The sequence below is a fragment of the Leuresthes tenuis genome, unplaced genomic scaffold (assembly GCF_036924035.1).
Source record: "Leuresthes tenuis unplaced genomic scaffold, fLeuTen1.0.hap1 SCAF_21, whole genome shotgun sequence".
Lineage (NCBI taxonomy): Eukaryota > Metazoa > Chordata > Actinopteri > Atheriniformes > Atherinopsidae > Leuresthes > Leuresthes tenuis.
In genome coordinates, this window is record NW_027325375.1 from 7,584,987 (window position 1) to 7,601,005 (window position 16,019).

The window sequence follows — 16,019 nt, forward strand, 5'->3', positions numbered from 1 at the left end:
AGCTGTAGTGGTTGAATATTATAATGTCCTTTAACTTTGTCACACTGATCTAAACACACATTTTCAATCAAATTACAAACATGTGAGTGTCATCATGCTAATGTTTCAATGTGTTATTTTCATTTATAGAATCCATTAGCAACAATTTAGATGGTTGTACATCTGATGGGGATATAAGGAGGGGTAATAGGAAGAGGAAGGCCTTACCTGCTGAGGAAACACCAAGCAGGAAGAGAACAAAGAAAACTGAGACCATACAGGACCAAATAGATGCCCAACGAGGTCAGTCATTAATAAAAAATGTAACATTTAGCTTCAAGTGCGTTATATTTAATATAAGTATTTTCGCCTAGGTATTACCTATTACCTAGGCGATATATATATATATGTATATATATATGCGTTTTTTAAATATATATATATAGAGATAATTTTTAGAGGTAACCTGTGTAAATTATCATTGAAATTCTTCTGATGTACTGTCAAACTAAAATGATGTTTATGTTTTATTTTTGCTGAATTTGAGGAGAAATACGAAGAGAAAAATCAGCTCGGCAAAGGAGGCTGTGGATCTGTGTTTGCAGGCTGTCGGAGAGCAGATCATTTACCCGTATGTATTAGACACACATTGTCATATTCAAGACACTCACCGTATGATGTGACTAACCAAAGTCTTGTTTGTATCTTGCAGGTAGCCATCAAACACATTCCAAAGGACAAAGTGTTCTGCAAACATAAAGTAAGTTAGCAACGGCAGTAACTTCTGCTTTTATCAGCACTATCACTGGATTATAGATAAACTGTGGTTTTCCCTGCCTAACACTTTCTTTGTTGCTGTGATGTTTCAGGACAAGAATGGGAGGCAGATTTCAGTGGAGGTGGCTGTCATGCTGAAGCTGGAAAGTAGCACTGCCAGTTCAGTGGGGCACTCAGCACCTGTGTCCCTGCTGGACTGGTATGATCTACAGCAGGAGCTGATTCTTGTGCTGGAGAGACCAATGCCTGCCGAGGACCTCGCTCACTACATCGAAGAGCATGGAGGCTCCCTCCAGGGGGATGAGGCCAAAGTAAGCTGATGGAAAATATTTGCAATCTTTGTGAATGTCATTCTTTGAGAGACATCGTCACACTTTCTGCTTTTTTTATTTAAATGATTTCATAATGGTTATCAAAATAATTTAAAGCCATAAAAAATGTCACTCCATCCTCTCTTCTTAAATATCTAACCTGTTTTTTTTCCTCTTTCAGATTATAATACAACAGTTGGTTGATGCAGCAGTCCACCTGAAACAAAACAACATCTTCCACAGAGACATCAAAGTGGAAAACATCCTGATTGAGACCGGCTCAGATGTCCCACGACTTTGTCTCATAGACTTTGGAATGAGCTGCATCAACAAAAAGACATCTATATATCGGACTTTTTATGGTATGTTATTACTTCAGATTTTGCTCTTCTCCAATCAGTGATTTAAAAACCAAAGCCACTCCTCCTCTAACATTTATTCTTATGTCTTTATCCTCAAGGTACCAGTGCTCATGTCCCTCCAGAGTGGCTGAGCTCCTGTACATACAGTGCTGGACCTACAACAGTGTGGCAGGTAGGAGTGGTGCTGTTCGAAATGCTCCACAACAAAGATTTCAGGTCCACTAACTTCATCAGGAAGAAACTCAAGATTAGGAGTACGCTGTCTCAAGGTAAAACAAACACCCATACACACATCTGTCATTAAGAAAAGATAATCTGTTTCAGTTCACATTCTGATAGACCACTGCAGACCTAACAATGTTTGTTCTTTTTCTTCACATCCTCCAGATTGCCTGGATTTCTTGGAGCAGTGTTTGACTAAAGTTCCCAAGCAGCGCCCCACGCTGGAGCAGCTTCTGAATCACACTTGGTTCACGTGAGACAGAAACAACACACACACTGTTAATCAAAACAAATGACATTTTATTGAAAGTTTGATTCATGTTTAAATTTAAACCTAAATCGTTATGTCTGAGTTTAACAGGAATAAATATACATTCTAAATATGTCACATTTTTTGTGATGTGAGGATGTAAGGATAGGATAGAATACAATATATTAGAATACAATAGAATAGAACACAATAGAATAGAATAGAATCCTTCTGTATTAGTTCTTCAACAGGTACATCTACAGTGTTGCAGAAGAGGAACAGAACAATTATAAAATTTGTTTTTTTAAAAATTATCAGTGTTCACTTCTCTGAGAGGAAGTGTTCACTGATGACTGAATGATCTCAGATGTGCAAAAATGAATTGTCCTAAATATTGCAAAAATAAAATCCATTTTTAGACACAATTTTCAAAGAAAGTGAATGTTTATTTAATATTCTGACATTTTGAATATTAGTTCAAGTAGTTTCACATTTATATTAGCCCCATGGGTGGGGCCTCTGCCAGGAGGTATGGGGGTGCTCGGGCTCCTGGGGCCCGGGTCCGGTGCGCGGCCCATGTCTGGGCGGCTGGGGCCTGGCGTGGTCGGTGGGCCGTTGCCCCTGGTTCCCAGGGGGCCTTTGCCCTATGCTTATGGGGGCTCTTTCCGGGGGCTTCTTCTGCGGTCTTCTGGGTGGATGTGTGGTTGTCCCTAAGGTGGGCTTCCTGGGTTCTGTGCTCTGTGGGGGCTGCTGGTGGCCTTCGTCTTGAGGCCCTCTCTGCCTGCTTCTGATTGCTGGGGGGGGGCTGTGGATTGTGGCTCTGTACACTTATACACTCATAACTAAGCAGGGTTATCATGTAGGTCCTGTGCCATGGGTATTGCATGTTCACACACACACATTCATTAGCCCAGTAGCAGGCTCGCTAAGCAGTTGCTGTGTTATCCTGTGGTTTCAGGTCATCTATATCCACAGTTGTGTTGTATGCGATTGCCGCTACTTGTGCTTGTTTTTGTGTGTTTGTTTTTTCTCTGCTTGTCTGCTTTCAGGAGCTTATGGTGGCGCTAAGGCTGGATTCCCAACAGAGGCCGTGGATTGTCGTCTGTTTTGTTTTTACAGGTGTAGCAGCTGGATGTCTGGTTTTTGTTTCTATTTTTGTTCTGTTTCCTTTTCTTTGCTCTTCTTCTTTCCTTGTCCTCCGGTCCGGTTCAGCTCTATTACATGTGAAATATTGTAAACAAAAACTGATGGGCATCAAGGGGAGCTTTACATTTATAAAGCTTCCCTTGGCAAAGCAAATCTGTTTGGCAAAAAAGGTATTCAGATTACCATTCTGCTGCCATAATGCTGAACAGGACAAGGGAAAAAAAGAAAAAGAAATATCTACTCTGTCGGCCTTCAAAGTCTAAGGCATTCAAATACGACTGACTGAGGCAATTATGCTATTAGGCTAACGTTCTGCTGCTGCTATAGCTACTACTACTACTACAACAATAATAATAAAAAAAATGATTTTGTAATTAATTTATAATTAATTGCTTTGTATTTAGAGGCGCCTTTCAAAGCACTCAATGTCATCTTACAAGACACAGCCATTCATTGACTTAATAGGGGGCTGCACGGTGTTGTGGTGGGTAGCACCATCACCTCACAGCAAGACGGTTCCAGGTTCAATCCCCGCCTGGGGCCTTTCTGTGTTGTGTTTGCATGTTCTCCTCGTGTATGCATGGGTTCTCTCCGGGTTCTCCGGCTTCCTCCCACCGTCCAAAAACATGGTGTGTTAGGTTAATCGGTGACTCTAAATTGTCCTTAGGAGTGAGTGTGAGTGTGAGTATGCATGGTTGTTTGTCTCGTTTGTCTCTATGTGTGGCCCTGTGATGACCTGGCGGTCGCTGTTCTGCTGCTCCTCGCAGAGGCTGGAAGCTACTAGTGGTGACTGCTCACTGATGGCTGCAGGAAGATGCTGATGGTTGCTGGAGGTTGACCAGGAATGGAGAGGCCAAATACATCCATGGCAATAACTAAAGTATATGGCCTTTGGTGCAGGAGGTTGAGCCTTCTTGTTCTGACTCTTGCTGACAAGGTACTCTTATCTTCTCTCCTTTCAGCCCTGATGCACTTTGCCTTAACCTCAGCCTGACATATTTGCAGATGATCTTTCTCTTCACATCATGGCATGATGGAAGGCTGCTCTCCAGAAGCATGGCCTCCTCTTCCAGCTGTTCCACTGCATTGGTGCACTCCATGAGAGACTCGTCTGTCCTTGAACGGAACAGCTGCTCCACATGCTGGACGACAGTGAAGACCTCGTCAGATGGCCGATAAAGTCCAGCCGGTTTGAATTCCTTCAACTGCAGCAGAACAACATGCTCATGTGCATCATCTGCATTTTGCACAAGTGCATGCTTGCATGTCTCGCAGTGTGAGCAGCTAAAGACACACTTCACGGTGTATACGGGCAGATGATACAGAACACAGGAATCTATTTTTGTGAAGGTGGGTGGTGATGTCAGGTCGACCAGCTGCTCCACTCTCAGACCTTCAGGACTTCTGGAATTGGTTTTGGTCTCCAGAAAGTCTGCTAGGTGGTCACAGTTGTCCTCCAGGTAACTGCCTGTATGCACTGTGGACAGGAACTGTCCAACAGTGACAGCCCGCAGGGCATAGTGGAACTCCACAGGTGTTGGCACAGGGTTCCTCTGACGTATGCATCCAAATGTGTTTTACATGCTGCATTCTTCTTTGGACAGTGCGGATATCTGGCAGAGAGATCTTCATGTTCTGCAGGGTTTTGTATCCTGTTGTGCCTGCTGTGAATAGAATTTGAATTGCCTTTTTGATGGTCTCATTGCCCCACTGAATCACCTTTTTATTATTTTGGCTGAGTGCACGAATCTGGTCCTGATTGAAAATTGAAGTAAATTTTTGTTGAAGGTTGTTGTTTCTCCTCCTAAGTGCCAAATTGATTTTTTGTCGTGCTGGAGCGCTCTCTGCTTTTATCCTCCTATATCTTTCCTTTCTTAATTCCCTCAGCAGGTCCTCCACACTGGCCCTGTCATGACTGGCCCCTGGCACACTGGTTCCTGGATGAGTGGCCCCTGACTGACTGGCACCTGCTGGTCTGCTGACCTCTGCTTCACTGTCACCTGACACATCCCTCTCACTCGCCTCTAACTGCACCTCAGTTTGTCCCTCAATATCTGTAATAACAACGTATTGTTGGTGTTATACGTATTTATGCCACCTACACTACACTACAATATCTTGTTTTTGAAATACATGAAATGGGAAAGACTGATATCATACCAATGTTTGATTTTATGCAGTAAGTGTGGTCATCAGATGTTTTAACTTCTGCAGAAGCCATCATCCTCGAAGGTGTTTTCCTCCTCTTGGGCTTGAGGCGATGGATGAAGATGGTTGGGACAGCATCTGCTCTCGACTTCCGTGTGCCTCTTTTTGTGTTCGTGAATTGGTTGTCCTCAAAGTGTAACTGCCAGGAGGTAATGATGTCATAAGTCGTAGGCTAAGTTCAGTTTCCCCTACACACTTCACATTTTCTGTTGAACTTTAATTGTAATGTTCTTCTTTACATTCAGGTGTCGAAGGCCCTTTGAAATTTTAGTAACTTTATCATAAAACCTCTGTGGCCATTACTTACTTCACAAAGTTTTCTGTTGTTGTTGTCATCTTTATATACTCTATAGCTCTGCCCTCTTCCACACAGCATAGACATATATATACGTAGACGCCTCATTGAGCACGTTGGTCCATTGCTGCGGTACGTCAGCGCGTCCGCCATATTGGATGTGGCAGATCTGCCCGTAAACTACTAAAAGGAAATGGACTGAACTTCAAACAGCGCCTTTCTACAAAGTGCTTTAAGTTTGTTATAATTGGCTTTGTTCTTAGACATTATGTATTCATATTCCGCATTTTATAACTAAGCCACGTTCATATTTTGTACTTTTCCACTCTGCTCATACTACGTTATAGATGACCTTAAATGGTCCAAGACTTTAAAATACCATAACGGGACTAAATAACTGGGTCAGATAAAGCTTCTCTATCGTGTCAGATAGGTCTGGTACATTAGTTACACACCTAAAACAACACTCACTTACACACGTTGTTTATCTCATCCAAAGAACAATACGAAGATGGTGGTTGACCTGTTTTAGTATAATATAATTGGCCAATATATGAAATATTTCCGTATATCGGGGCTCAGGCTGACGGACTTCCTGCGAGAGCTCTGTCACTCCGAGTTCAGCGCTGCCATACTTTACATGTCACCACTAATAAATACTTTCAATGAAAGAATTGGGCTAAAAAGTTATTGCCTCTTATTCACACAGACACACTAATATAGTTGGGAAACAAGTACGTACCAGAAACAACATGTAACTAAGTGATGATTATAAATGTTTATTCCTTATTTTTAGGCTACAGGTAAGCACCAAACTAACATGTATTTTTCTAATGTTTTTATGAGTGTTTACAGCTGCTAATGTGTGCAACACTGTTACTGTGATGATAAATATTGAAATATTTATAATTGACATTTAATCTGTGTTTATTATAACCAGATCCTGAAATGTAGAGGAGGGTTTTCTGAATAAAGAGCACTAACATTTACATTCAACTGATTTTGAGTAATCGTTTTTATATTCACATTGATACACATTTATATAAAGGTATATATGTTCATTGATGAACATATATACATATAAATATCTACAATAAGGGCATTAATGAACACGGGGGCATTGACCATCGTATATACACACTTATATCTACACACTTATCTATACAGCTATAAAATTGCAGTCAGTGTAAGTTAAAAACCTTGGAAAAGAATAGTCTTGTACAGCTTTTTCCATGTGTTGCCATTCTGCAGCTTAAGGGTGTTCAGTTTGGCAATGTGGTGCAGCCTCAATTTGTGGAAGACAGACACAACGAGTGACATCAGCACAAAATGGTGGTTGTCAATTCCAAACTGTGTTTCTTGAATGTGCCCCCCCCAGAAAAAACACATCCTCAGAACCAATCTCAGCCCGGACAAACTGACAGATCAAGGCCGCTTTGACCGCTTGCCCTGACACTGACTGGCGAATAAAACACTCAGCTGATCTGACCACCTTTACAGTACCGTCAGAAGGAATCATCAGCCTTCCCTTGTTTTTTAGCGTGAGCAAGTGGTAGCTCTGATCAAATGATGCGGGTACAACATCAGTCACCAAACTACCACGGCACACATCACAGGAAAGCTTTTTGAGAATCTGGCAAACAACAAACCCTGAGATGTACACCAGTGCATTGTCCACAAGACCACCAAAGCGGGTTGGTAGATAGCTATGGTCAGACACTAAAGCAGGAACGTTGAAAAAAAGGGGGTGGAATCTCTTCAGTTTCTTCTGCTACTGGAGAAGAGGGAACATCTCAAAGGTCGACAAGGACACGGTCTCATCCTGTGCTGCCATATTTCCTGATGTGCTTGGAGACACACCACACCGCACCATCAGATGGCGGAAGATGGCCTGGAACTGGCTGGCTGAGGGATTGTTATTCCAGCCCCCTAAAACACATACAAACAACACATTTACATATACAGTTACCCGAATAATATGCATACATAGAAACTAACCACATAGTAAAAAATATGAAATCCCTACCTGATGCCCTGATTGAATTAAAGAGGAGCTCCAAGTGATCCTGGCTAAAGCGGTAGGTGCTGACGTACCGCTGAAGCTGTTCTGGAATCATCAACATCAGGGTGTCAATGTTGATCATGAATCCCATGACAGATAGGTACCTTCACAAGGAAATGTTTTGTCAGTATAATCATGGCAAACCAAAATAACTCAAGAGAGCACTACGTGATTTCCTTCATTTATAGATGTTAATGCAAAGAGAAACAATATTGAAACAAATGGGAAAGCTTGATAACATCGACACTGCTATACATACCATTATAACACTTCTAAGGAATGAAAAACACTGAAGATAGAAGTCCAACAGAAACAAAACAGGAGACTGCAAAAACATTGGAACCAGAGAACAAAGCATCATAGGAACTTATGATGCATCAAACGGAACAAGAGAATAGAATAGGACTGGGCAATATCTCCATAATATATCAATATTTTATAAAGCTCCAACAGTCATCCCTTCAATATTCTCTCTATATCAATATTTGATCAAAATTACATTTGAATTTATTGTCCAGCCTCGAACAGAACATCATATGAACTTGATGTCTTAAACTTATGAACTCTTCATGCAAACAAAAGCTTCCCACTTTCCTAAAACCTCTTTGACAGGTGAAGGGGTGTGCCATCTTTCATCACCAACTCATCAAGTAGTCCCTGCCTCTCACCAAGAACTCTACACTCTCTGCCCAATACAAAGAACCCAGGGGAGCTTTGAACCCTTTGGCATGGGGATTGTGACTGTTCATTTTATCAAAGAGCCTGTCAGTTATCTAAAAGCAAATGTCTGCATTAACAGAAAGCACAATAATCATCACCATAAACAATAACATGTTCCTCTGAGTCATTAGTCTAATTTCTAAAATATAAAAATGATTCACGAGTTGATCTCCATTCTTAGGGAGAAAAGTTGTGATAGACATTTTAGCAACAATCTTGCCGTCCTACTTTGTGTGAATGTTAGTAGTAGTATTATATTAGCATCACCTCAATGAACTCAGCTGTTGCTTCACAGTGTTGGAACTGTAAATAGCCAAGGTCCCTCAGTGCACGTGTAGCGTGGTACAAAGTGAAGTTGTCCTCCACTACAAGTTTAATTTGAAAAAGTCTTTTATTTTTGTTCTGCAAAAAGCCAAAAATATATATTATTTATCACGTTACGCCACACACATCTTCACACTCAGGAGTGTGTTCTCGTCTCACAGCGTATTCTCGCTAGATATCCCTTTTCCCTGTACATAGTGTAGCGAACGCGCCCTCTGCTGGCGAGACTTAGACACTGCATCACCATATTTGTCAAACAATAAACGAACCTTTCCCGATCAGACAACACACAGACAATTTTCAACACACTCATGACTTATACTTAATGCAAGTAATATTAAACATATAAATAATAACAATGTGGGTATATCACTGATGGCTCTGTATGCCACACACGCAGAGCCACTGTCACAGACCGACTCAGTGTCTGTGCAGCCAGGGACACCTTCATCTTCTGTGAATCAAAATTCACATGCTTGTCTGTTACCCTGTTAGCTGCATGCAATCCAACTTTTGCTTGGACATCATTCAGATGAATGATGTATCTCCAGTTGATCTGGCCACTGGTGCTGGTTAATGGACTGTAAGCCTGCAGCATATTCCGTGCCAACTTCAACATATGGCAAGCATCCATCCGCACAATCACCCTCTCACTAGTTACTGGATGTGGAAAGAATGTTTTAAAGGGCTCAATAGGGTTACCCTTTTGCTGGCACCCAGGCAGGTTGCACAAGCGGACATTGGAGGCACGCCCATCCATTTTGACGCATACGAGAGGGCTGCATTGGGATTGGGTCCCGCCGGGTCCCGCGGGACCAACTCAACTCACGCGGGAGTGGGCGGTATGAACTTTTCTGCGGGCAGTCGCGGGCGGCAAAAAAATACAAAAAATACTGCGGGACAGGGATGTAGTGGTGCCAGGTGTACGGTAATTGTCGTATTTGTATGATAATTTTGCCCTGTGTACGATGTACTATCAATAATCCCCCAAAAGGCTACAAATACGATCATTTGACCATTCTGTGAATGTGTGGTTGTAAGCGGTTGTAATCAGCCTGTCGCAACTGTCTGTCGGATTTTTTTGTGAACCCTGAAGACATTTCCATGTGACAAGTTTCAAGCTAATCGTGCTTTTCTATTCTATTGTTTACGGGGACATTTAGCCTAACGTGGGGTTGATGATGCAAACCTGTTAGACACTATTCAACACTAGAGTGACTATAGCACACAATAGACTTGTTATTTTAGTTATGAAGGGTGTACGATAATTTACCTCAAAATACGATAATACTACATTTCCCACCTGGCAACACTGTCGGGATGTAGCTTAGCGACAGGATAAACAGAATAAATGATGTGGAAAGGAAGCTCAAAGAAGATCTTTACAGCACAAAGACAAAGCAAGGCAAGTCTGACATTTGGAGAAGTTTCTCCATTGTCCATGAATCTCTTTATTAAAAGCCTATGAAATTACGTGTTTTCTCCTGCGGGACTCGAGAAGACATTTCTATTGTTGTGCTGGCATAAAGTCTCAAAGTTTTGCGGGAGCGGGCGGGAGTGGACATACACATTGCGGGAGCGGGTGGTAATGGTCAGAAATTCAGCGGGAGCATGCGGAAGAAAACAGTCCCGCGCAGGACTCTAACACATACCACTCTTATGCCGCACTTATGCAGTTCCTCCGACGCATGAACAAGCAGCACCTCCTGAGTCTCTGGCGATAATAACTTGGTCAGGTAGTAGGTAATTGGGGCCTTCCAATGGCCTATCAATGGCCTTGTAGGCCTACCACCATTAAAACAAGAGCCTCAGTGGCTAAATCTGTCTCATTCAAACCATCCGCCATATCCACAAATCCAGACATTTTCTGGGTATGGGAGTTGTACTGGATATGTTTTTTAATGGCCATGGCATCCGTCATGAGACACAGTCAACCATATTTAGCTGGGTCTTCCTCTTGTCTTTCCTTCAACATGTCCAGCATCATCATGTTAAGGCCAGGCTCTGCATCCATGAGCTCATCCACCTTTGTAAGAAAGAAAAGCAGTCATTTAATATGGCTGCTGTGATCAGGATTTTTTCAGGATCAATAATCACTGAAAGCAGTATTGGCAGATGTTAATAATGCTAGGTGTAGGTATGTCCACCTTTCACTCTGTTCACTCATAACAGGATAAAATAATATGCACAGCTAACATGGAAAATAAGGTTTCAAATAATACGAACAATACCTTTGCAATGTATGTGGATGTGGGAGGTTGATATGAAGAGTCTCTCTCAGATAGCTGTATGCCTTCGGACCATGTAAGTGGAGAGTGATGGCAAACTCCCTCTGGTCTTTGGTGTATTTGTGGCTCTGTTTTGACAGGAGGTGTATTGGAAGATCTGAAATTCAATTAGCACTGGCCTTGCCCTTTTGGCAACCAAAAGAAAAGCCAGTACCGACCAGCAGTTCAGCAATAAAAGAACAAGGGTCTCTGAGGTGGCAGGACCTTCTACAAGCAGTCAGGACGAGGTCAGGACAGGGAAAAAAGGAAAGAGGAAAGTCACAGAAGATGGAGAGGGACCCTCAAGAAACCCAAAGAGAAGGAGGGGACTCCTGGACGTCATGTTAAATCAAGAGTCAGCCTCCTCCTCAGTGGAAAGTGGTAGGCTTGTGCATTTTGTGAAATTACAGCTGCATAATTAACTTACATTTTAGCTGTAGTGGTTGAATATTATAATGTCCTTTAACTTTGTCACACTGATCTAAACACACATTTTCAATCAAATTACAAACATGTGAGTGTCATCATGCTAATGTTTCAATGTGTTATTGTCATTTATAGGATCCAGTAGCAACAATGTAGATGGTTGTACATCTGATGGGGACATAAGGAGGAGTAATAGGAAGAGGAAGGCCTTACCTGCTGAGGAAACATCAAGCAGGAAGAGAACGAAGAAAACTGAGACCATACAGGACCAAATAGATGCCCAACGAGGTCAGTCATTAATAAAAAAAATGTAACATTTAGCTTCAAGTGCGTTATATTTAATATAAGTATTTATATTAGGTATTACCTATTACCTAGGTGATATATATATATATTTATTACAGCTTATATAACCTGTGTAAATTATCATTGAAATTCTTCTGATGTACTGTCAAACTAAAATGATGTTTATGTTTTATTTTAGCTGAATTTGAGGAGAAATACGAAGAGAAAAATCAGCTCGGCGAAGGAGGCTGTGGATCTGTGTTTGCAGGCTGTCGGAGAGAAGATAATTTACCCGTATGTATTAGACACACATTGTCATATTCAAGACACTCACTGTATGATGTGACTAACCAAAGTCTTGTTTGTATCTTGCAGGTAGCCATCAAACACATTCCTAAGAACAACGTGTTCTGCAAACATAAAGTAAGTTAGCAACGGCAGTAACTTCTGCTTTTATCAGCACTATCACTGGATTATAGATAAACTGTGGTTTTCCCTGCCTAACACTTTCTTTGTTGCTGTGATGTTTCAGGACAAGAATGGGAGGCAGATTTCAGTGGAGGTGGCTGTCATGCTGAAAGTGGAAAGTAGCACTGCCAGTTCAGTGGGGCACTCAGCACCTGTGTCCCTGCTGGACTGGTATGATCTACAGCAGGAGCTGATTCTTGTGCTGGAGAGACCAATGCCTGCCGAGGACCTTGCTAACTACATTGAAGAGCATGGAGGCTCCCTCCAGGAAGATGAGGCCAAAGTAAGCTGATGGAAAATATTTGCAATCTTTGTGAATGTCATTCTTTGAGAGACATCGTCACACTTTCTGCTTTTTTTATTTAAATGCTTTCATAATGGTTATGAAAATATTTTAAAGCCATAAAAAATGTCACACTGTCCTCTCTGCTTAAATATCTAACCTGTTATTTTTTTCCTCTTTCAGATTATAATACAACAGTTGGTTGATGCAGCAGTCCACCTTAAACAAAACAACATCTTCCACAGAGACATCAAAGTTGAAAACATCCTGATTGAGACCGGCTCAGATGTCCCACGACTTCGTCTCATAGACTTTGGACTGAGCTGCATCAACAAAAAGACATCTATATATCGGACTTTTTATGGTATGTTATTACTTCAGATTTCGCTCTTCTCCAATCAATGATTTAAAAACCAAAGCCACTCGTCCTCTAACATTTATTCTTATGTCTTTATCCTGAAGGTACCAGTGCTCATGTCCCTCCAGAGTGGCTGAGATCCTATACATACAGTGCTGGACCTACAACAGTGTGGCAGGTAGGAGTGGTGCTGTTTGAAATGCTCCACAACAAAGAGTTCAGGTCCACTAACTTCATCAGGAAGAAACTAAAGATTAGCAGTACGCTGTCTCAAGGTAAAACAAACACCCATACACACATCTGTCATTAAGAAAAGATAATCTGTTTCAGACCACATTCTGATAGACCACTGCAGACCTTCCACATGCAGTCAGGATGAGGTCAGGACAGGGAAAAAAGGAAAGAGGAAAGTCACAGAAGATGGAGAGGGACCCTCAAGAAAGGCAAAGAGAAGGAGGGGACTCCTGGACGTCCTTTTAAATCAAGAGTCAGCCTCCTCCTTAGTGGAAAGTGGTAGGCTGGTGCATTTTGTGAAATTACAGCTGCATAATTAACTTACATTTTAGCTGTAGTGGTTGAATATTATAATGTCCTTTAACTTTGTCACACTGATCTAAACACACATTTTCAATCAAATTACAAACATGTGAGTGTCATCATGCTAATGTTTCAATGTGTTATTGTCATTTATAGAATCCATTAGCAACAATTTAGATGGTTGTACATCTGATGGGGACATAAGGATGGGTAATAGAAAGAGGAAGGCCTTACCTGCTGAGGAAACACAGAGTAGGAAGAGATTAAAGAAAACAGAGACCATAAAGGACCAAATAGATGCCCAACGAGGTCAGTCATTAATAAAAAATTTTAACATTTAGCTTCAAGTGCGTTATATTTAATCTAAGTATTTTCGCCTAGGTATTACCTAGGCGATATATATATATATGTATATATATATGCGTTTTTTTTTTTAAATATATATAGAGATAATTTTTAGAGGTAACCTGTGTAAATTATCATTGAAATTCTTCTGATGTACTGTCAAACTAAAATGATGTTTATGTTTTATTTTTGCTGAATTTGAGGAGAAATACGAAGAGAAAAATCAGCTCGGCAAAGGAGGCTGTGGATCTGTGTTTGCAGGCTGTCGGAGAGCAGATAATTTACCCGTATGTATTAGACACACATTGTCATATTCAAGACACTCACCGTATGATGTGACTAACCAAAGTTTTGTTTGTATCTTGCAGGTAGCCATCAAACACATTCCTAAGGACAAAGTGTTCTGCAAACATAAAGTAAGTTAGCAACGGCAGTAACTTCTGCTTTTATCAGCACTATCACTGGATTATAGATAAACTGTGGTTTTCCCTGCCTAACACTTTCTTTGTTGCTGTGATGTTTCAGGACAAGAATGGGAGGCAGATTTCAGTGGAGGTGGCTGTCATGCTGAAGCTGGAAAGTAGCACTGCCAGTTCAGTGGGGCACTCAGCACCTGTGTCCCTGCTGGACTGGTATGATCTACAGCAGGAGCTGATTCTTGTGCTGGAGAGACCAATGCCTGCCGAGGACCTCGCTCACTACATCGAAGAGCATGGAGGCTCCCTCCAGGAGGATGAGGCCAAAGTAAGCTGATGGAAAATATTTGCAGTCTTTGTGAATGTCATTCTTTGAGAGACATCGTCACACTTTCTGCTTTTTTTATTTAAATGCTTTCATAATGGTTATCAAAATAATTTAAAGCCATAAAAAATGTCACTCCATCCTCTCTTCTTAAATATCTAACCTGTTTTTTTTTCCTCTTTCAGATTATAATACAACAGTTGGTTGATGCAGCAGTCCACCTTAAACAAAACAGCATCTTCCACAGAGACATCAAAGTGGAAAACATCCTGATTGAGACCGGCTCAGATGTCCCACGACTTCGTCTCATAGACTTTGGAATGAGCTGCATCAACAAAAAGACATCTATATATCAGACTTTTTATGGTATGTTATTACTTCAGATTTTGCTCTTCTCCAATCAGTGATTTAAAAACCAAAGCCACTCCTCCTCTAACATTTATTCTCATATCTTTATCCTCAAGGTACCAGTGCTCATGTCCCTCCAGAGTGGCTGAACTCCTGCACATACAGTGCTGGACCTACAACAGTGTGGCAGGTAGGAGTGGTGCTGTTTGAAATGCTCCACAACAAAGAGTTCAGGTCCACTAACTTCATCAGGAAGAAACTCAAGATTAGCAGTACGCTGTCTCAAGGTAAAACAAACACCCATAAACACATCTGTCATTAAGAAAAGATAATCTGTTTCAGTTCACATTCTGATAGACCACTGCAGACCTAACAATGTTTGTTCTTTTTCTTCACATCCTCCAGATTGCCTGGATTTCTTGGAGCAGTGTTTGATTAAAATTCCCAAGCAGCGCCCCACGCTGGAGCAGCTTCTAAATCACACTTGGTTCACGTGAGACAGAAACAACACACACACTGTTAATCAAAACAAATTACATTTTATTGAAAGTTTGATTCATGTTTAAATTTAAACCTAAATCTTTATGTCTGAATTTAACAGGAATAAATATACATTCTAAATATGTCACATTTTCTGTGATGTGAGGATGTAAGGATAGGATAGAATAGAATAGAATAGAACATAACACAACACAATAGAACACAATATAATACATTAGAATAGAATCCTTCTGTATTAGTTCTTCAACAGGTACATCTACAGTGTTGTAGAAGAGGAGCAGAACAATTATAAAATGTGTTTTTAAATGATCAGTGTTCACTTCTCTGAGAGGAAGTGTTCACTGATGACTGAATGATCTCAGATGTGCAAACATGAATTGTCCTAAATATTGCAAAAATAAAATCCATTTTTAGACACAATTTTCAAAGAAAGTAAATGTTTATTTAATATTCTGACATTTGAATATTAGTTCAAGTAGTTTCACATTTATATTAGCCCCATGGGTGGGGCCTCTGCCAGGAGGTATTGGGGCGCTCGGGCTCCCGGGGCCCGGGTCCGGTGCGCGGCCCATGTCTGGGCGGCTGGGGCCTGGCGTGGTCGGTGGGCCGTTGCCCCTGGTTCCCAGGGGGCCTTTGCCCTATGCTTATGGGGGCTCTTTCCGGGGGCTTCTTCTGCGGTCTTCTGGGTGGATGTGTGGTTGTCCCTGCGGTGGGCTTCCTGGGTTCTGTGCTCTGTGGGGGCTGCTGGTGGCCTTCGTCTTGAGGCCCTCTCTGCCTGCTTCTGATTGCTGGGGGGGGGCTGTG

General features: G+C 41.5%; 3 protein-coding genes across 3 annotated transcripts; all 3 read left to right on the forward strand.

The window, feature by feature from the left end:
* Positions 1-270: 270 nt before the first annotated feature.
* On the forward strand, positions 271-1,908 carry LOC140280364 (serine/threonine-protein kinase pim-1-like). Its single transcript, XM_072375661.1, has 7 exons — positions 271-282; positions 530-610; positions 692-739; positions 849-1,067; positions 1,249-1,429; positions 1,528-1,698; positions 1,817-1,908. The coding sequence occupies exons 1-7, from the start codon at positions 271-273 to the stop codon at positions 1,906-1,908; spliced, it is 804 nt and encodes a 267-aa protein (XP_072231762.1).
* Positions 1,909-11,264: 9,356 nt separating this feature from the next.
* LOC140280365 (serine/threonine-protein kinase pim-1-like) lies at positions 11,265-13,122 on the forward strand. The gene is made up of 8 exons (XM_072375662.1): positions 11,265-11,304; positions 11,485-11,637; positions 11,834-11,928; positions 12,010-12,057; positions 12,167-12,385; positions 12,569-12,749; positions 12,848-13,018; positions 13,118-13,122. Exons 1-8 carry the CDS (start codon positions 11,265-11,267, stop codon positions 13,120-13,122), a joined length of 912 nt encoding a protein of 303 aa, XP_072231763.1.
* A 455-nt stretch (positions 13,123-13,577) lies between these two features.
* LOC140280367 (serine/threonine-protein kinase pim-1-like) lies at positions 13,578-15,211 on the forward strand. Its single transcript, XM_072375663.1, has 5 exons — positions 13,578-13,589; positions 14,151-14,369; positions 14,552-14,732; positions 14,831-15,001; positions 15,120-15,211. The coding sequence occupies exons 1-5, from the start codon at positions 13,578-13,580 to the stop codon at positions 15,209-15,211; spliced, it is 675 nt and encodes a 224-aa protein (XP_072231764.1).
* Positions 15,212-16,019: the final 808 nt, after the last annotated feature.

Coding starts and splice junctions, on each gene's coding strand:
- LOC140280365 (XM_072375662.1), top strand. CDS start 11,265: ATGTTAAATCAAGAGTCAGCCTCCTCCTCAGTGGAAAGTG. Junction 11,638..11,833: donor CCAAATAGATGCCCAACGAG/GTCAGTCATTAA, acceptor GTTTTATTTTAG/CTGAATTTGAGGAGAAATAC. Junction 12,750..12,847: donor TATATATCGGACTTTTTATG/GTATGTTATTAC, acceptor TTTATCCTGAAG/GTACCAGTGCTCATGTCCCT.
- LOC140280367 (XM_072375663.1), top strand. Junction 14,733..14,830: donor TATATATCAGACTTTTTATG/GTATGTTATTAC, acceptor TTTATCCTCAAG/GTACCAGTGCTCATGTCCCT. Junction 15,002..15,119: donor TAGCAGTACGCTGTCTCAAG/GTAAAACAAACA, acceptor CACATCCTCCAG/ATTGCCTGGATTTCTTGGAG.
- LOC140280364 (XM_072375661.1), top strand. Junction 740..848: donor AAGTGTTCTGCAAACATAAA/GTAAGTTAGCAA, acceptor GTGATGTTTCAG/GACAAGAATGGGAGGCAGAT. Junction 1,430..1,527: donor TATATATCGGACTTTTTATG/GTATGTTATTAC, acceptor TTTATCCTCAAG/GTACCAGTGCTCATGTCCCT.